Genomic DNA, 22,048 nt, shown 5'->3' with positions numbered 1-22,048 from the left:
AGTGCCTCGTGTCGGGTGTCTCAGGCGCCTTCTTAGGCGTCCTGGGACAGTCTGGCGAGGTCAGGGGAGGCGGGACAGCGCGAGAGGAGCAGGCAGGGGGAGAGAGCAGGACTGCGCCTCACTCCTCAGTGCCAAGAACACCGTCGCGGAGGCGCGACCAGCTTCCCTTGGATACGACTTTCCGCCCGGGGGCCGGGCAGTGGAACCTCACCCTGTCCCCTCCCCAGTTTCGGGCGGCCCCCAGAGCTGAGTAAGCCGGGTGGAGGGACTCTGCAAGGATTTCCTGAGCGCGAAGGGCTGGCGGAGGGGCGGGGGCAGGAGGGCATGGAGTAAGGACCCTGAACCTGCTGAGGCCGCGCTCCCCGGCCCACGTCGCCAGCGCCTCCCCACGCGCGCTCGGCCCAGGGCCACCCGCCCTCGGCGGCCCCCGCCCCTCTCCGGAGCCGTGGGGAAGCGAGCCCGGGAGGAAGAAGAGGGTAGGTGGGGAGGCGGATGAGGGGTGGGGGACCCCTTGACGTCACCAGAAGGAGGTGCCGGGGTAGGAAGTGGGCTGGGGAAAGGTTATAAATCGCCCCCGCCCTCGGCTCCTCTTAATCGAGGTCCGCGGGAGGCTTGGAGCGCGCCAGCCGGACACTCCTCGCGGCTCCTCCCCGGCAGCGGCGGCGGCGGCGGCGGCTCGGAGCGGGCTCCGGGACTCGGGCGCAGAGGCCAGCGGGCGCCGGGCGGCGAGGATTACCCGGGAAGTGGTTGTCTCCTGGCTGGAGCCGAGAAGAGGGGCGCTCGGGGCGCAGGGCCAGAGCGCGGGGCCAGCGGCAGCGGAGCGCGAGAGGACGGGCTCGGACGGCTGGGTCGCTGGCCGCGGGGAGCGCGGGCACCGGGCGAGCAGGCCGCGTCGCGCTCACCATGGTCAGCTGCTGGGACACCGGGGTCCTGCTGTGCGCGCTGCTCGGCTGTCTGCTTTTCACAGGTGAGGTGCAGCCGGTCGGAGCGGAGCTGGGATGGGGCGGCGGAGGGGCAGAGCCTGCGGGGCCGGGGCGGGTGCGCGCGGGGAGACGAGGCTGCAGCCCCGAGCAGCGAGCCTCGGCGGGAACCTCGGACACCAGTGGCAGGGGGCACGCCTGGGGTCGCAGCGCCCTTTCTCCGAGTGGGAGTTTCGGAGAGGGGCTGGCCCAGGCCTGCGGGCATCACCGCCCAGAAGGGGTCCTCGCTGGAGCTGCCCTTTTGCGGCAGAGTCGCTGATCCTCTACCCGGCTCCTGGGTGGGGTCTCACTGCCAAGTGCGCACGGCGCACCCGGACCGGCCTGGCACCCCGAGCCTGTCCCAGGCAGCCTGGCGCGGTTCCGCGGGGTCCTCCGGAGCCGGGAGCTGCGACTCCTGAACGCCCACGAGGCTGCCTGGGACTAGGTTGAGGCCGGAGCGTTGGCGACATTGGGCACTAGTCACGACCTCGCGCCACGAGAGGGAAGGACGAGAACCAATTCGGTGGGGGTCGCGTGCCCATGGGAGCAGACGGATCCCAGCAGAGGGCCAGCGCCGGTATCCCTGGACCCGCTTCGGCCCGAGCCAGACTGACCCCGGGACGCTCGGCTGCCGCCGGCTCCTCCCCGCCGCGCGCGGACCGCAGCAGCCACCCGGGTGGGGCCTCGGCGGGGAGCAGGCGGGGTGCGCGGTCCAGCCCAGGTCGCCGACGCGAGTGACCCCGACTGACCAAGGCAGCCAAGGGCCCAAATACCGTTAAGTTACTGTATTGTGAGCCCAGTCTTTAACTCTGAGCCAAGAAAGGGAGGACGATTTGGACCAAAAGATGCGGTGTGAGGAGTAGGCGAGGCCCGCCCCGCCACCTAAGTCAGCCTTCGCTGGGCGTTTGGGGAACAGGCGGCGAGACGGTGCGGCCAGGAGGCTTTACACGCGGTTAGCATGGAGACCGCCGCCATCAGCGGTCAAAGCCCGAGGGGACTTAGGTGCTCAGAGGCGCTGGGTGGCCCAACCCCCAGTTCCGTTCCCCTGGGCGCTGAGAACCAGGTTTCCGAGCGCCTTTCTTTTAAGCATCGTGGGGAAAAGGTAAAATATGAAAAACAAAACAAAACCAGCAACATAAAGTAAGTTATTGCAATGATTCCCGAGAAGGAAAGACAGTAGGGTTGAGTATATTAAAACAAAACAACAACAAAAAAACGCTTGTTAAACCCCAAAGGCAATAATAATTAAATATTCTTTGTCAGTGGGAAGACTAATTAGACCGTCAGTTTCTAAGTAACAATGGTTCCAACTAGGATGGGGAAACTACTAAACCAGGAGGCAGTGCGAAGTAGTAATGCCGGAGCACTCACTGCGAGTTGGGAAATGTGCTAGAATAACGGTATTAAGTAAAATATTGTATTTTCTGTTTTATAAATGCATTTTTGTTTTGAAAAGTGGCTTATATTAAAATATAATTGCTAAGAGAATTTAATTCACCTATTATGTAAAGGTAAATCTAGGTGAATAACTGTGAATCCAAAAATATGGGGGGGGAGTACATGATTTATCGGATTTTCTGCTTCACATATATTTTTGTTTCAAAAAACACGGTTGACTTTAGTAAAGCATAGTTTTATTTGGGACTAGGAGCATCTTAGATTGGTGGAAACTCTACAGAAACATGAGTGGGATCCTCTTGTGATTTCTCTTAGACTGTAATTTACTTACATGGGACAGAAATCTTGGAATTCTGACTTTTTTTGAAAAATTTACACATGTTTTAGGAAGAAAGGGGGACAAACATTGGTAAGATGAGAACCCTTTTCCCTTACAGTTTACAGGATGTTCTGCCAGTGGTATGGATTTGTAATTGCAAAGCGCGCCTTTGAAAACCTGTAGCAAAGATCTCACAGTAAACTGAGCAGCTACTTACTTTCTGAACTGCATCATGGCTATCAAACTGAACCAAAGGGCAACATCTCTGGGATGTAGTGTCTGGAAAGAGGTCTCATTTCTGTCCTGTGGATTAATCAGGATTCCTCTTGCACCCATCATGGACTCAGGTCTGCCCTTCAGGTGCTGTAATCTTTGAATATTTGTGAGTTATGAGTATTGCGTGTGTGCGTGCAGCGTGAGCCTGCACGGAGGTGCAAAATAACCGGAGGTTCAGCAAGACTGAAAGATCCTGCATTTCCCCCCAGAGAGTATATTTACCTTCTCCCACATATCACGGGAAGTAAAAAGATGCCAATAATTTAGATACTCTCAAGTGCTCTGTATTGCACACTCTGTCTCTGTAAAGGATACCAGTCCTCTTTCTCCAGCTCGGAGTCTCATTTCTTACTTTTAAGGTGCCACACCCTTGATTAAAGCCACAGATCCTTTTCTTCTGCTCCCATTTTTCTTGAGTTCTTGAGCAGCTAATATTTACAATTTACTATAACTAAGTGGAAATACTGAACTTGTAAATGTTGTAAGGAAAGTCTGCATAAATAATATTCAGTTAATCAAAATGTATGCAAAAATAATACCTGTTTCCAAACTGAATATAATAAATCTCTCATAATAAAGTTAATTTGCCTAACAACTTTTGCTCTTTTCTCCAAGGTTTTATGAAGCTACACTTTTTTTGGTCCAAATTGCCTATTTGAAATGTTAATGATTTGGAACCTTTGTAGTCCACATACTTTTCCACCTGATGGATCGTGTTGCAGATGAACTGCAGGCAGCCATCATTCTGGTTCCTCAAATATTTTTACTTTATTTTTTAGTACTTTGTTACCCTTTTTTCTTTCCCTGTTGAAAATTCTGTAATAGGCTGTCTAGTTTCTTTTCTAATGATCACCAAGTGTGTTTTTTGCTTTCATATGTAAAATGAAGAAGTTAGAATGAATGGTTGATTTCTAAGGCCCTTTTCTGACTCTAAAATTCAATGAATGATTCCAAGAAATAGACTAAACACAGTGTCTGTCTTTCTCTTTTCTCTCCCCCCACCTTACTTATATTTACATATAGAATGGATGATAAACCGTGTGATCCTGGGGTTGTAAGGATAAATTGCGTTTCCCCTGCTATCAGTAATCACATTGTAGTTTCTTTCCAGCAGAATGTACCTAGTGAACCAATTAACTTGGCCTGTAGTGGGCCATGTTCTGTAAGAGATGAGCTGGTATAGGATGCCCAAGTCACTAGTAACCATTTTCTTGGGTTTTTTACTAGCAAAATGTGTAACTCTATGAAGTAGACTCTTCTTCATAAGTAGTTGCATTAACTCTTTTAAGGATACCAGCCATTTTAAATCCCTATACATTTCTTGAATTTTTTAAATTAACATTTATTTGATCAAAAAAGGGTTTTATCCTAAAAGAGTTCCAGGTTTCAACAGGGATACTAAGCCCTTTATTTAAAATTGAATTGATTTTATGTGACTTTTAAGAAACAAACCATTCTGGGAGGCCAAGGCAGGAGGATCACTTGAGGTCAGGGGTTTGAGACCAGCCTAAGCAAAAGTGAGACCCCCATCTCTACTAAAAATAGAAAAATTAGCCGGGTGTGGTTGTGCATGCCTGTAGTCCCAGCTACTCAGAAGGCTGAGGCAGGAGGATTGCATGAGGCTAGGAGTTGGAGATTGCAGTAAGCTATGATGATGCCACTGCACTCTAGCCCTGGGAGTGAGACCCTGTCTCGAAAAGAAACAAGAAAGAAAGAAAGAAAGAAACCAAATAATTACTTTGTTCTTTCCAAAAACTATCCAGGCATTTCTAAATCTACTTTGAATGTATATAATGTAGAAGTTGAAAATATATTGCAAAAATATGGTTTTATATTGACCACAAAAATGTAATGTCCTTCAGGAAGACTATGCAACCTACTGCCATCTACACACAGCAAAGTTATGGCCAATGTTTACCCTGGTTTGGGCGGTTGGGAAAGACAAGAACAAATAGAAGAGTAAGTAGCTTCTGTAGTGTTTTAAATTGAGATGTGTATGTGAGTGGGCGTAAGAATAAAGAGAAAGTGAGAGAAGCTATCTTGGCACTTAAATGCAAACCCTGCTGGTGTTAGCAGAGACCAGGCATGTCAGGTTCTAGGTTCAGCCACACAGATATCAAGTAAATATCATCATTTTTCAATGTGTGACTGTGGATAGAGGAGGAAGGGCATTTGAAATCATCCCAAGCTTTTTTTTTTAAAGTAAAAATATATTAGTGTGAGTGGTTGAAAGCATAAAACCATCTGTTGCATTGGGTTTAAACAATTTAATAGAACTGAACAGTCCATTCTGCTCCATGGACCTTAGTCTACTGGAGACGCTTGTGAGCAATGACAAGGTCTCCTGCCACAGGCTTTCCAGGATCACTGTTGGTTCCTCACTCTCTTGGGTGCCTTGGAAAGTGCATGCTGCTGATTAAATTGCTGGGTTTTATACCAGATTGAGAGAGGGGAAGGAAATGAGAGGAATGGGGTATTTGAGGGAGGGTTTGAAAAGAAAGCCTTTGAAAGGAAAGCTTAGCACACGGGGCTGCACGGGGCTTCATTAAGGAAACGGTTCCATTGAGTCTGCTGAAGATAGTGGACTAGATTTCCTGCATTGCTGCTGGGGCGGATGTGGGGAGATGTCAAGAATTCCTGGGGATTTCCCATCGGTCTTGGTGACGCTGGGTGCCTGAAAGCCATGTCCGATTGCTGCACCTCTCCTCGATTTTGAGCTCTGAGAGACTCGATCTTGTCTCACAGACACACACATTGTAAGAACTAGATGGAACCACATTGATGCAATCCACTCATTTCAGAGATGAGAAAACCAGCCCAGAGAAGGTCAGTGATTTTTTTCAAAGTGAACAGCTAGCTTGCGGCGGGCCCCCGAGTGAAATCTGATATTTCTACTACAGATAACATATCTTCTACATTTGTGTATTTCCTCTTCCCCAAACAGAAAAGAGATGTTCAAATATTTGTTGAATAACATTATTACAATGCTAACATTTCTTTCTAAATGACATCTTTTTTTAATCTGAAATTTTCTTCTATTTTCTTAAAGCCTATAAGGGGTTTAAATTAAGAATCAAAATGATGGCTGCTTAGCACACCAAGAGGTTTGGTGAGAAGATTAATTTTCCTTGTGAGTACTTGGAATCCTTCTTCTGAGCAGCTGTGGCTTACATAGTTGTGGCTTATGGTACTAGCTTCCTCTTTCACCACTATCCTCTATACACCCTGGGTTCCAGCTACGCAGGCTCTACCCCAGTCAAACAAATTACTTCTTCAGATGGCTTTCACTTTCATCACTGTGTTCGTGCTGCTGTCTGCCTGCAAGACCCTTTCCCTCCCTCGGTATCCCCTCCTACCCCGCCTGTGAAATCCAGCTCAGCAATCACTGTCTCCAGGAGGTCCTCCTTCAAGCCCCAGACAGAACTGATGGTTTCTTCTGCTTCCCTATAGCCCCTCCAGTACTTCTCACCTGGCACTGTTTGTATTTTGTGTCTGGGTCCTTCCTCTTTGGGAGGGAGATCATGTCTTAGCTGTCCTTAGATCTCTGGCAACCGATATAACGCCTGTCACAGAGGCTTGCAGTGAGTGTTGGAACAAATGAATGAATGCATATGTAGCCACACTATCATTTCAAAGAAGAAATTTCAGACACGAATTTATTCCCGGATATTGAGGTGCTCTTGCCTGTCCATTTGGCCTCAATTATGATGGATTACTTATAGCGACTCTTCTCAATATACAGTATTTGTCCTCTTTAGCAAGTGACTAAGAGGTAGGAAATCAGCTATAATCTTCAGCTCTCTGAGAAAACCGTCTCATGTAATCTCCTCCTGTTTGGGCATGATGCTTCACTAGAGCCTCTGAGCCACCACAGCTGGGCAGAAATTCTGTCTCAGCCTCTATTGGTGAGTGCTAAGCACTTCAGCTTTATCCTACAGTGTTTTATACAATTTTTAGAGACAACAGAGCCCTCAGATTTTATGGCTTGACTTCCTTGCCCTCTGGCTGGGCTGGGATACAAACGTGACCAACAGAGATCTGGCCCAACCTGAATCAACTATGTTTCAATAGGAGCCTCTGTTACGAGACCAGACTGGTCTGCCAAGCTTCTGCCTTCCTTAGGACGGGTTCTCCTCAACCCTTCATACAAATGGGTTTCCAGGATCACTGTTGGTTCCTCACTCTCTTGGGTGCCTTAGAAACTGCATGCTGCTGATTAAATTGCTGGGTTTTATACCAGATTGAGAGAGGGGAAGGAAACGAGAGGAATGGGGTACTTACTAGGTGTGAGAAAGGCTCCTGAAAGTCTGAATCCCATGGGTCGGGCTAAAGCTGTTGGCTCCCCACCTCCACCACATGCCCACAGCGTACTCCAAAACAGGCTTGTCAAAGTGTGGTCCCTGGTCTGGCAGCATCAGCAGCCCCTGGGAACTTAATGAATCAAAGCCTGTATTTTAATAAAATCCCAGGTGCAGTTTTTTGGGGGTTTTGTTTGTTTTCTTAGTAAAGGATTCATAGTCAGTTCTGGTCTCAGGGTCCAAGTCCTCTTCACTAACACTCTAGTGGTGATCTTTGACCTGTGTGACTAAGGGACTAGACCTGGCCCAGCCAGGAGCCTCTTCTGGCTCCCATATAGTTCTTGCGTCCTGTCTTCTGCTGGGAAACCTGTGTCCTACTCCAAAACTCTTTACAGAATCTTGGACTCAGTTGGGACCCATAATCAAAGTAAACAGAGGTTGTGGTTTTGAAGAACACCATGGTTAACCAAATCATGGATGGCAAGATCAAGGTCTCAGAAAATGTGGACTTGGTGGAAAACAGTAAACATGGCATTAAATAGATTAGTTTCGACCATAAATAAAGTGCTACAAGGCATTTGCCTCTGAAACAAAATTACTTGGTGGTAAAAACCAGTTGTGGTAAGTATCCTTCTCTGGAATCTTTGGTTGTCAAAGATGCATCACTGTGTCACTGCATCATGCTGCAGCGATAACACAGTTCGTGTGCCTCCTAATGGCTTGAAATTTAATGTGTTTTGCACTTGTGTTCTTCCTTGTCTCATTATTGCAAATCTTAACAAAGGCTTTTGCCTTTTCACGGGTTATCACAATGCTTGCAGGCACTTTTTCTCAGCCTGGCCTTCTATCCTTCTATTTAACGGGTAGAGTATATATAAATGGATTTCCTTTCAAGCCACAGACACACCCATGTGGTCTACACAAGCAGAACTACAATTACCAGATTCTTCTGTTAAAAGAGGCCTGAAGTGAACCTTGTATAAATGAAAAGCTTTGGCTGTTATTACGTACAAATATAAACCACTTAAAGGCAAGGCCACCTTCAGCGAAACCCACCGTGGTTATTAATTAGTCTGCCAATTGATTTCCATGAAAGCCTTCGCCTCTCCCTAGGGCTATACTCCCCAGCCTGGGCTCTATATTAGAATCCTCTGGGAGCTTTTACAAATCCTCGTGCCTGGATGCACACCTGACCAATTTAATCTCTTGAGAGGGACCCAGGCATCAGTAATTTTAAAGCCCCTGGGTGAATTTCGTCATACATCAGAATCACTGCTGGATTCCACTCCAGAGATTCTGGTTCAGTAGGTCTGGGGTGGGGCCAAGAATGCTTTTCTATCAAGTTCCCCTGTGATACTGGGGTACCTGGTCTAGACACCACACCTTCAGAACCACGGCCCTAGGGCTAGTTGGGAGGCCTGGCCACCAGAGAGTCACCTGCCCACATGCCAGTCTGTAAAAGGCACTAACTCATCACTCGACATACGAAGTGCAGGAAACTGTATTTATGAGAGTTCCCACCAGGAAGAGTCCGTGTTAGTAGAGTAGGAGAGTGTGGCAGAGGAATACTTAGATCAAGTGCTAGGGTGTGTACCCAACGTGACTAAATGAAGTTGCCTTCTAAGGAGAGTGGGTCTGCTTTTGCCGAGAGGGGTGTGTGAGTTAGGGGCCAGAAGCAAATTGCTGGTCCAGACGGTAGAGCTACTAGCAGTCCTCCTTCTCTGCCCCAGCCTACATAGTGCTCAGCCCTTCCTCTATACAAATCGTGGCAAACGCCCTGCTATTGGCCTGCCCTGGGCACCCACGTGCCTGGGTCCAGCCCTGCTTTCCTCCAGTGTGCCTTGCAAACTGCTTTGCGTCCGAGCCTCTGTACTTCCTTGGCTGCGATCAGTGTGTCCCCAACTTTGGTATCTGAATTCTACCTGTTGGCCTGCTGACTTTCATGATGTACTGGGGGTTCTTTCCCCATTGTTGTGAAAAGTTTTTGCTGGTTGGAGATGGAGATGATCCCCTCATCATGCAGAAACATGGTGCTGGGGTGCTTCTGTGAAACACCAAGAATCTAAGCTGCTTCCCCTTCCTTGAGAGCATCTAGGGGTACCACTAGGGCACTGAATTCCTAACATTGTGTGAGATCCACTTCGACACTTTAAATTTCAAATACAGAAGGAGCATACCCTTTAACTACCAATCATTGCTTCTGCAGGGCTGAGTCACAGTAACCACTTGTGCCTGCCATCTACTGCTACATAACAAGATGTACCAAACCGTAGTGGCCTAAAACAATAATTCATTATGCCCCATGATTCAATGGGTTAGACATTTGGGCTGGGCTCAGCTAAATGGTTTTCCTTCAGGTCTTAGTCGGGTGGTTCATGCAGATGTAGCCCCTGGCCTTTCCACCGGGACCTTGGTCCTGGTCCTCCCTCTCCACGTGGTCTTTCCTTATTCAGTGTTCTAGCCGGGCTTTCTCACTTGGAGGGAGGGGTGTTCCAAGCGTGTGCCGGTGGAAGCTGCAAGGTGTTGTGAGGCTTAGACTTTGGAACTCCAACATCACTCTGCCACATTCTACTGGTCAAAGCAAGTCCTGGCCCAGATTCAAGGGTAGGGAAGCAGACTGCTCTCCTGATGGCAGGAGCTGCACAGCATCGTGGCAGTGCTTTTCAATCTACCACACCACTGTTCAACACATCACATTTTCTTTTCAGTCTAGATATTAGGCTGGGGTTTGGCCAAGAAAATAATAGCATATAAAAATAAATACTAAATAATGCCTTGACCCTTTTAAACAGTATCTGGGAATGAAAAAGCAGGCCCTGTGGAAGAGCCTTCTGTTTAGGGTGTGTAAGCCATGGGTAAGCTGGCATGCCATGCTGGCCGGCCAGGCTCTTTTGACCACCCTGACACCAGCAAGCGAGGATTCGGAGTGTTGGCAGCTCTGCAGCTTTTTGAGGCTTCTATGGAAGGGCCCTGATTTAGCACCTTCTGGAGGGTGTGGAGACTACAGGGAGAGATCTGCTTTGAGGGGTGGGGGAGTCAAGCCCCTTTGACTGTTAGGCACTTTGATTTACGTATATTATTTTACTCAGTCCCAAGAGGTAGGTGCAGTGCTCTTCACTATGAAGAAACTGATGCATAGGTAAATTAAATACTTCGCCCAGGATCCCAGAAGTGGTGAGTAAAGCTGGAATTATTTGAATCTGAGTCTCTCAGACTCCAACCCTCCGCCCTCTTACCATGCCTTATAGCCTAAATGGAAAGAGGAGAAGGAGAAGGAGTGTGGCTGGGCGTGTGCTAGTCTTTCCCTTTTTCTATCCTTGGAGTTTGGCCATCCCCAAAGAATGTGAGAAGCCACTACCACTCCAGCCTAAAGCGGCCTTGGGAGATTCCACTGCTACATGTGGCAGACACTGTTCACGTCTCCATTAAGACAGACTTTTAGTCATACAGGTTTTCTTATCACAGGCATTCAAGGACCTTCCAAAAAAGTTAAAGTCAGAAAAGGATCCCCAAACCCATCAAGAGCACAATTTTTGGTGGGCTTCCAGACTGCTCTCCAATGTGTGGCTTTAAAGTAGTTCAGATGACATAGAAGAACAGGAAGAGGCCAGCACTTGGATTCTAGTAAAGCTCTCTTTAGACAGGTCCTCTGAAAAAGCTGGGACTGCCCTCTGACACTAGTTTCCAGGAATCCAGCGTCTATACCTTTGTGCACTAGATCCCAGCAACCTCAAAACGTGTAGCTTTTCTTGAATGAAACTGGAGTACCTGAGGGAAGGACCCAGAAGTGTCTTTGACCCTGAAGGCAGATGCTACAAGAATTAGAGGGAGGGAGGATACTAACTGTCCCTGAGGGAAGGGGAAGGAGCACAAATACTGAGCTTCTCAGCACAGGGCACTTGGAATATCAGCTCGAGTAAGTCTCTTCATAACCATCCAACGTGTGCACTGGTAACTTTGTTTTATAGGTTGAAACTCCGAAGCTGAGAAAAATCTGATGACTCACTGAGGGTCACACTTACTGAAGCGACCAGGCCAAGATTCAAACCTAGATCTCTCTGAGTTTAAAATTGGTGATCTTTCCACCAACATTTACCCCAAATATCTTCAATGATAAATCTGGAAATTAAAGAAAAAGATGAGAGTTTTTTTTTTTCAGGGTTTAGCATAAAAAGCTGTTGTATCTGTTAGAAAAGATAACTGTCCAAGAACTTTTTTCTCCAGGGAGTTACTTGTCATCTGAGGTGGCCACGGCACGGGCGTGATTCCCCTGTTTGATTGGCAGGCCTTGTACAGTTAGCAACACTGGAAGCATTTCTCTGAGTCCTGTTGCTCCTTGTGTCTCTTGCTCCTCTTTAGATCACTCCCTTCACATAGTCAGACCTGCTAGAAGTCAAGAAACAGAAAACAGTGCTTTACTTCTTCTTCCTTGATCTATTCCTTGGGTAGGGACACTTTTTCATACCAGAACACTGTCGTGTTTATCAGAATCTGAGAAAAATCCTATCTTGCCCCCTATTGAGGAGTTTTATCTTTCACGGCAAGGGAAAAGATGGAAAGTGCGGTCAAATGGATACACGCCTTACAGGGAAATTATAAGGAGTATCCAATTCTACTGTTAGATTTTTGTGATTGTTTTCTGTCTCTAAGTTGGCATTGGAGAAACCAAAAATATATGTAAACCGATGGAGAGGCAGGGATGTATGAGAGAGGGCTGCAAAGAAACAATGTAAAGAGCAATGTAAACTCTTGCTACAGCATTTCGTCTATGATTGATGGTATTTTGGGGATACATTGTTTTACTGTCTTTTTCCACTTAATGTCTCCTGCTGGATCCAATTTTTGTTCTCTGTTGCTCTTTGAAAATTTCTCCATCGGGAATTCTGCTAGAACTAGAGAAAAAAAATGTACAGAAATTGAGTCATTGTAATGCCCCAGAATGGACTTTGGGTACCTGTGACTTCTTGAGAGTTAGGCAATGTTTGACACACATTGTTGGTGTACAAATGAACAATGGTTCTACCCCTCACTCACCCATCCCATCCTCTGTGCTCAAAACTGGTAAATGAAAAATACCCTACACAAAGTATTTGCCACACTAAGTCACTTAGAAGGCAAATGGGAAATTCAGGAAACTAATACGAATGCTAATTTTCAGGAATTTCTATTTCACTTTAGCCTTTTTGAACTGACATTAAATTTAGTGATTCTAAATCCAGATATATCTTTCCTTTAGAAAATTCTAAATTGTAGAAATAAAGTTCGTTTTGTTGTTGTTGTTCTTATTTAAAAAACGTGCTTTACAGTCCAAACAGATAGGCATGGGATTGCCTCTCTGGAGTAATTCCTTCACCATTTTGGGAGAATGTTAAATACAAACTTGAGAGAGGATGTTTAAGAAACATATTTTCTTGCAATGATTTGGAATGCTCTTTTCTCCCATGATTTCATGAGGAAAAACAGGGATCATATCAAATTTAATCCTCCTGATGCCAATTTCATAGCCAGTCATTATTCTAGATTTATGTCCAATTTCCAGCTTGAGTTCAGGCTTGCATACAAGACTGTGTTAGAACATTTTAACGTATTCACTTAAAAGATGCTCAAGGGATTATCATCAAGTAACCCATTATATTTTAGTTAGAGGTATAAATATGGTTGTATTCATTATGCTACAGGTTTACCACTGAATAAGTAGTTTTTTGTTTGTTTGAGGTTTTTTTTTGTGTGGTTTTGTTTTTGTTTTGTTTTGTAGACAGGATCTCTTCTGTTACCCAGGTTAGAATGCAGTGGTGTCATAATAGCTCACTGTAACCTCAAATTCCTAGGTTCAGGTGATCCTTCTGCCTCAGCCTCCCTAATAGCTGGGACTACAGGCATGCACCACCACACCCAGCTAATTTTTTAAAAATTTGTTTTGTAGAGATGGGATCGTGCTATATTGCCCAGGCTGGTCTTAAACTCCTGCCCTCTCACCTTGGCCTCCCAAAGTGCTAGGACTACAGGTGTGAGCCACTGTGCCCAGCCTGAATAAGTGTTTTTATTTTGTGAACTTAAATGTGAATTCTATTAAGATTAATCACTTGTGTTAGTGAAGAATTTCTGAGTACCTATACTAAAAAATGTGTTCCTCAAACAAAAGGGTACATAGTTTGGAGGAGATCTATATTTGTTGATGTAGATTATCATCTATATTTCTTGGTGTTCACCTAATTCTACTTCTAAATGACAACTCCTAATCGGGCAGCTTAGGGCTGAAAGCTCTTTAAGAGGAAAGGCTGTTCCCGATCCATCTTTGCAGGTGTGAATCCAGTAGAGTGCCTGGCTCATAGTAGTCATCCATAGATGCTGTTTGAACTGACCAAAACTGTATCCTAAGCTGTTCCTCTGAGTCACAGAGGCCCTCATAAAAGTCATGGTTCCACATTGGTTTACCTTCTCGGCATCCATGTGTGTGTGTGTGTGTGTGTGTGTGTGTGTGTATAAGTAGAGGAGGTTGGCAGAAATATGTCCAAGAGCTGGCAATAATTCTCCCCAAACATATGTGATGTTCTGTTCCTTCTATTTGGGCCATCCTCTGGCCTAGTCATTGCTTTCTTGTGCTTGGCTGAGCTGGCCGTGTTGTCCTGAATTGACCCTGGACTCAGGATTGAGAATAAGAGTCTAAGCGGCCCAGCCACTAGAGAATTGATTCCCAAGAGACTGTCCTTGAGATGAGCCCTCCTGCTGGGATACTCTTGGCTGGTCAAGGTTCCCAAACAGCCCAGAAAAAAGACAGTTGATGAGGACACTTAATTTCTAGGTATGCCAACACTGCCTGAGATACTGGGTAATGTTGCTGTTGCTGCCATTGTTTTTGCCACCTAGGATAAGAACATTTTGATTGAAAATGATTTCCCCTTGGCTCTGGACCATCCACCATAGAGGCTGGGTGAACAGAGAAAAGGAAAGACAAGTTAAGCCCTAGCTAATGTATCTCATCTGATAGTCTCTTTAATCCCCTCATTGCTCAATCTGCACCCCAGTACTCTTCCATGATGCTCTATTTCAACAAGCACAATGTGTCCTGGGTATCTATTAATATTCTGAAACATGGTTACTTGTAACTTTTTTCCAGTGTCAAGTGAAGTCATGTAGACCCCAGACTGAAAAAATATGCAAACCAGAGCATTGGAAAAAGAGCTTTCTCCTCTCAGTGAAGAGGCCAAGGAAGGCAAAGTTGTAAAAAAACAAGAGAATTTAAGAGAAGTTGTTAGAAGAAAACAATTGTTTAAAAGTAAAGATGAAGCTTTAGAGGATTTGGAGATTTGAAAGTCTTTAAAGAGCGAAAGAGCCTGGTGTTTCCTTTAGCAAACACACACTCATTCCTTCAACTTCATTCTGCGGAGAGAATGCCCCTCGCTCTCTCGGCTGGGTGAGGCGCCCTCACATCTGGTACTTCTCCATGATAAATATAATGTCATTTTATACTTATGTAAACAGCAATTCTATATGTATAAAATTACATATATCTGTATATACTTATTTATCTGTTGTCCAAGCTAAGTTATAAACACTTTAGGAAAGCACTCTTGTTTGCCTTGTTTATTATGGTATCCCTCTCTTAGTATATGTTCAAAAATATTAAATAAAAGAGTAAATGTTGAGGTTAAACGTTGGAGAAATCAACAAGGTAAGGGGGTAGGAGGAAGGGGTCACATAGGGAATGTAGTGGGGAAAAGACCAGGGTTGGCTGGCGGTGAAAGAGATAAGAAGCGTAGATAAATGAGGGTGAAGAGTTCCCAGACTCCTAGGATTGTGCATGGGAGTCCAACCCTTAACCCAGTCCATCAATCTCATCCCAGGGAGGTGGTGGCTTAATTCCATGGGAACGGCTCTGGTATTGGGAAGCTTACTACCTCTCCACAGAGGTTTTCCTTCTGGTTTTATGTAACTTGTACTTATTGGTTTTAGTCTTGTTCTCCAGAATGAGCTCATTCACAAGTTATTTCAAAGCTGTTAGGTTGGTGGCCAATTGATAACAGAAATTGTTGTCGTTTTCTTCTATCAGAGATGTAATATCTTGGATGGTATCAAAAAGGCTAATTTCTAGAAATGAAGTTCTAGATAGAGTAATAAAAGTGTATGAGTAAAAAGGCCCTGAGAATGAAAACCAATATTCTCCAGGTTTGGGGTACAAACAACTCTAAAATCTTCTATGGGTATTTGTAAGGAAGGCCTTAATATCACATACTGAAAGTGAGTGAAAACGTTCAGCAAATTATTTCTGTTAAAAATCGAGATACTTCTGGTGGAAACATACTGCTTTTAATAGGTTACTTTCCCTTCCAGAAGCTTGACTCTCAGTAAAACTTGTATAACATTAATTCTAGCTGAGATAAGATTAAAAAAAAAAGAATTTGTAAAATCTTAGGAAGGTACAGCTATTACAAACATTTACTATGTAAATTGAGTCTTAAGAAAATGTGAAAATTAAAAGAACTCAGAATAAAAAAGTAAAGTTTAGTCAATATGTCCACTTCATTTTCTAAGCAGGATTAGTCTCTAAAATACATGTAATGAATAGCAATTATATTTCAAATTGTTCAATTTAGAAGGAAACTGATTTTGATAATAGAAAACACAATGGTCAAGAATAGTGTTTAATGAGTCTCAGAAAGTATGCTAATGTAGCTTTCAAAAACTCAATTCCCCTATGATGGATAAGTTTATTGCACACTCTTGGCCATTTAAATCTCAAAGGTCAGAGGGTTTGTATATAGTATTGATTGCAAAGACAGAGATCTTCTCAACTTTCCTCTTAGCGAGTGAATTTAAAGCGTCCCCTATATGGACAGTGGAAAAGGCTTCAGAAAAAATGTTTTCTGTGTAGTTTGGGCTTCATAAACTGTATGAAAGTAAGCTAAAAATTAATGTCAGAACTTTATCACACTCAGCCTTCCAATCTCATTTTATTTCTCCCCTATTTTAATATGCAAAGCCAATGGTATTCTGTCATTATTTGTGACAGATTTTAAAGTTGAAAATGTTGAAGAGTATGTGAAGAGAATAGACAAAACTTTGTGTTGGCTATAATACCATTTTTGGCTTTTCCTGCCTGGATAGCTACTGTGCTAAGGTGCATGCTTGTCTGTCTGCCTGCTTGCTAGCCTTTCTTCATTTTATTATACAAAAATGTTAAGGCATTATTTTGGATTCAAAATTAAAACTTGAACAAGATGCATTTTTATGATTACTCAATAGAATCATAACATTACAGCTCCATGACATATTCATTTTCTCCCCAGAAATAACTGTGTGTGGATCTGAAGATTATCTGTGTCACATGACAGGTTACAAGCCATGGCTGAACAAAATAAAAAGGTTCCAATTCCCTCTCTTATGCTTTAATCATTACATGGCATGCTCCTATACTAAAATGGTAAAATATTTCTCAGATCTTCTCTGTGAGGCTTTCCTTGTAAGGGAACCCACAGGAATCCACGTAGATAACATGTCCATGAAATTCAGAGACCTGCTGTCATCATCTCCATAGATGCCTGGAACTTTGACACTGAACAGTAATGAAAGCAGAATGTTTGGTAAAATATTTGGACATAGACCAAATGGTAATACTACTGCTATGTAGAATAGAGAAAAGTTTGATTTTTAAATTGTGGGTCACGTACATATATACTATGCTTCTAGACTGTTAATTTTTTATTTACAGAGAATATGGAGAATGCCTTTGGCAGAACTGAAATTTGTAATACTAAATAATCTAGAGAGTAGAAAGTTGATGTTAAGGCAGTTCAAGCATTTTATTAATATTACTACTACTCCTAGTAACACAACTCTATCCAAATGCTTTTCAGCTATCAGACTGGATGATTACATAGCACTATGATTCTGGAGAGGATGCACAAATGTATAAAAGATTAACAACTCCATAAAAAAATCACTGACTTCCATTAAGCCAAGTGTGGTATATTTAATCTTGCATATATTGAGTGTGTGTTTACTGAAATTCAATGTCTGCTGAGCAATCAGTTATTGTGTCTTTTTTGGGTGTTCACAGTCTGGAAATGTATATATTTTGGCCTGAAATAACTTCTGAATTTCAACTTGAACAATAGCAATAATACTACTGGTGAGTATGATCCATTCTATAAGACATTACATAAGGGCCCAGCTTCCCCACAGTCCTCTGAACAGTGACACCGGATAAGAACATAGGCCCATGGGGAGTATGTTTCAAATGGAACCAGTTTCCTGCTATTGACAGAGAAAATGGAGATGTGTCCAAGCCCTGCCTAACAGACAAAACGTTCCTCCATGCATTTTTAGCAGGTAAAGAGCATTTGTTCTGTCCATCACACTTTGCATAACCAGATGAGGGTCTACCAGACGTCTCTACCAAGTATTTTACGAGCTATGTCTCATGTCCTGTCAACTAGACTGTGACCTTTGCTCTGGGCAGCTCACATAACTTTCATGACATTGTACGGTAAACTGAAATGACATGTTGTTAACAGCTCTATGGAGGTGGTTTTTGAACTCATTTAATAAAAGAACAGTGGTGTGGGAGTACAGCATTTTTTGGGAAAAGGTAACTCCTTGGTCAGCAGGAGATTTCTCCCTAACCAACCTTAATTAACTCTGATGCCACATGAAAAGGAGTTGTGCATGGCTATAGGTCATTGGAAGGGTAGGCTCCTGATGGTAGCCTGGTGACAGGCCTAATGATCAATGAATGTGCCCTGTTAAACCGTGACCCTCCAAGAAGCCAGTGTCAAGTAAAAAGCTCAGGGAGGCACACTGAAGACATGCTCACCTCGTAAACATTGACAGTAGGAATGTTGATGTTATTAGAGGACTTTTCTCTTGGTAAACATTTTAAGCCACACAGATCTTTTTCTTTTAAATAACTTTTATAAAGTTTAAGGGAAAAAATGAGTAAAGTCAATGACCATGTATGGATGAAGATTGTCCAAGCTCTGATTATTTCAGACATCAACCACTTCAATGGCTGACAGTATGATGTCCTTTGTGTAGTAAGCCGCCAAACTGTTTATGGGTTTTGTTGACTGACAATTAAAATATGAATTGTAATGCAGCTTTAAAACAAACAAACCAGAGCAGAATGATTGAAATGAACATACTTGTTGGAGAAGTGCCAATGCTAACTGCTAGCACTGGACGTTTAAATAATATCTTGATTCATTTTTTGACACCTGTACTCAAGACATAAATGCTATATAAATGACTATTTTGAATTTTCTCTTAAGGCACTGAGATCAGAGACTTTACATATTGAATCTAATGATTTGGGGATTACCTAAAATAGCAAAAACTCTAAAGCAAGAAACCAGTGAATTCTGTGTGGTAAAATAGTGAGTTTAATATACTATAAAGATTTAAAGGAAACTAGCAGGTCCCTGGGATTAGAAAGTTTCTACAAATTAAATATATTGTTGCTGGATAGCAACTACCTAAGCATTCAGTCCTTTTGTGGACCCTCAATACCAATAACACAATTACTCTAATCTAAAATATTCTAATTTGCAAAGTTGCCCATCTAAAAGTCATAAATAATCTTATCTACATAAGGGATTAGTGAGCAGTGAGTCAGAGCTTCATTCTATTGTCACATACAAGTCAATTTCTAAATCCCAGCCTAGAAAGAGCTTTTGCTGGACTAAACTGGATAAAAAATGAAATTAAAACACACATCAAAAACCTTCTCTACACCAACCTTCTCACCACAACTTAAACCAACTTGAAGTTTACACTAAGAGGAAAGTGTATTTACGTGGGTAGGCAGGTATGTGTGTGTGTATGTATTTATGTGCACATCCTTTCACGACTTTAGGTTCTTCCTTGGTTTAAGGCCAATTGTTTTAGAAGAAAAAAACCCAACATTTAAAAAAATTAATATCATGACTAATTATGGGACTTAAACTATGCCTAAATTCATACAAATCCCCATGGCTTTCCCATCTTCTATTTAATCTGTTGGTAGATAGAATATGAACACTCTGATCTTTCTCCATCATCCTGAGAGTGAGAGAAAAAGGCATGTTTTAATGCTCTTCATCAATACACGGTCCCTGTTAGCTTAGCTAATAGTGTAGTCTTCATTTAATGCAGTAATTCTTTTTTTTTTTTATTTCAGCATATTATGGGGGTACAGATGTTTAGGTTACGTACGTTGCCCTTGCCCTCCCCCCAAGTCCGAGCTTCAAATATGTCCATCCTTCGGGTGGTGCGCATTGCACTCTTTGTGTATTAATGCAGTAATTCTAATCGATGCTTTCAGTTATAATGTCCACTTAATACTATCTGATAAATACTTGAGTAGAGGCATGATACAGAGGTGAAGACCAAGGCTTAACTTTTTGTTAAGTACCAGAGCCCTGTAGGAATTAGCATCTCAAATAAAAATTTTAGTAGCTTCTGGAAATTTCCAATGGCATCTTAACCCTTCTCCCATCCTTCCTACCAACCAAAAAGATCCTACGAGATTCAGTCTATGAGACTTAAGCTTTTAATAAGATACATCTTGAGTAAAGAATCTTTTCTTTTATTATGAATTATGTTGAATTAACCTTGCATAACCTTTGAAAAAGGCTCATGATCTTAAATTCAAATTTTAGAAACACGATACTTGGGAATTTCTATTTAGATAAAGAGGCCATTTATCATGTAGGATTATGTACTACTTAAACCTAGTGTGCAAAATCAAAGACAGATGCATCTCGTTTGAAATAAATCTAATATACAAAGGTTTGAATTAAAAACAAATCAATTAGAAATCAATATTTTTTCTTTTTCTTCTTTTCTTTCTAATCACAAGTGTCACTATAAGAAATTAATCATTTTAATATAAAAGGAAATACCAAATTTCTTCAGAAAGTCCTAGCAACATAATTTTCAATGTGACTCAGTTTGTTAAAAATTCCTGTTTAAATAGTTAAAATTCAAACTATGCAATTAGACATGATTTAAAATTAACACTAAATTAAATTTAAAAGACTGTAACTGGAGGGCAACAGCAAGGTTTTTGCAATAAGTTTGCAAAACTCCTACTACATAGTGATGCTAATGAACATGAAAGAAAAATTATTTCTCTAAAATCAGCCTTCTAAAGATTTAACCTGGAAAAAATAACTATTGTAGAACATCACACTGATGGAGTCATACGTGGCAACACATTTCAAAATAGCTTGATATCCTTCTAGACCTTCAACGTAACTCTTTGATAATTTTAGTAATAAGTTTTTCAGTTTTAAAAAAATAGCTTTATTGAGATAAAATTTCACATATGGCAAGAGACCAGAATATGACACCCCAAAATATGACAGTAGGAGGCCAGAATATTAAGGTATTTAATTCAGTGATTTTTAGTACATTCCCAGAGTTGTGCAACCATCACCACTATCTAATTTTCATTCCCCTAGAAAGAAACCCCATACTGATTATCAGTCACTCTCCATTCCCTCTGCCCCCAGCTCCTGGCACCCACTAATCTACTCTCTGTCTCTATGAATTTGCCTATTCTGTACATTTCATATAAAAGGAATCATATTAAACAATATGTGGTCTTTTGTGACTGGCTTCTTTTACTTAGCATAATGATTTATTTTTATTTTTTAAAAAAGAGAAGTTTATTTTCTCATAGTTCTGGAAGCTGGAAGTTTGAGATCAAGATCTGGCAAGTTTGGTTTCTCCTGAAGCCTCTGTCTGTGGCTTGCAGACAGCCACTTTCTCACTGTGTACTTATGGCTTTTTTTCTGTGTGCGCCAGCATGACGTTTTCAAGGTTCATCTGTGTGGTAGCACATATCAGTACTTCATTCCTTTTTATAGCAAAATAATATTCAATTGCATGGATATACCACATTTTATTTATCCATTCATCACCTGATAGACATCTGGGTTGTTTCTACTTTTTGGCTATTACATGTAATACTGCTGTGGACATTTGTGTGTAAGTTTTTATGTGGACATATATTTTCAGTTCTCTTGGGTAGACGCTTGGAGTGTAATTGCTGTTGTATGTTTAACCTATGACTAACTCTATGTCTAACCATTTGAAGAACTGCCATACTGTTTTTCAAAGTGGGTTGCACCATTTTAAAATCCTACCAGCCACCTAGGAGGGTTCTAATCTCTCCACATCCTCAGCAACACCTGTTATTGGCTGTCTTTTTTATTTAAGCTATCCTAGCAGGTGCGAAGTGGATTCTCATTGTGTTTTTGATTTGCATTTTTCTGATGACTAATGAGGTCCTTCATAATTTCATGTGCTTATTGGTTATATCGTGCTTATTGGTTATATCTTCTTTGGGAAAATGTCTACTCAGGTCCTTTCTCAATTTTTAAAATTGGGCTATTTGTCTTTTTATGAGCCTTAAGTATTTTTAAAATGTGATTTCTAACTTGCACATTGTTGTCAATTGCTATGATCTCACAATCAGAATTTTTAGGCTGGAAGGGATTATAAAAACCGAGGTCTAACCTCCTCTGTTGACAGATGAAGAATCTGAGGCTTACAGTGGCTTGCCCATGGCCACAACAGGGAAGATTAATGACTCTAAATCAAAAATAGAAAGCATAGATGTTTCATGATTTATATCTGAATAGAGCTCCTTTCTTACAGAGAATAACACTTTGATCCTGATAAAATGGAGGCATAGAGGTAGTATCTGGTAGGAAGAGGAGCTCTGGGACTTGTCTTGAAGTTGCATTCAACTAGCAAAAACACTGTTTTCATTTAAATTAATAAAAATAGCAGATTTCTAAAGACACTTTTAGTCA

The 22,048-nt window shown here is 42.5% G+C and overlaps 1 protein-coding gene across 1 annotated transcript in view; it reads left to right on the top strand.

Moving 5' to 3' along the window:
- The first annotated feature begins 598 nt into the window (after positions 1–598).
- Positions 599–22,048, top strand: part of FLT1 (fms-related tyrosine kinase 1) — a 163,818-nt gene continuing 142,368 nt past the window's right edge. The window contains exon 1 of the mRNA XM_012642141.1: positions 599–967. Coding sequence (XP_012497595.1) covers positions 904–967 — 64 coding nt within the window. The 5' untranslated portion in view covers positions 599–903. The remainder of the gene's footprint in view (positions 968–22,048) is intronic.

Source organism: Propithecus coquereli, unplaced genomic scaffold (assembly GCF_000956105.1).
Source record: "Propithecus coquereli isolate 6110/MARCELLA unplaced genomic scaffold, Pcoq_1.0 Scaffold175, whole genome shotgun sequence".
In the NCBI taxonomy this organism is placed as follows: domain Eukaryota; kingdom Metazoa; phylum Chordata; class Mammalia; order Primates; family Indriidae; genus Propithecus; species Propithecus coquereli.
This window is presented reverse-complemented; position numbering and strand designations above follow the sequence as displayed.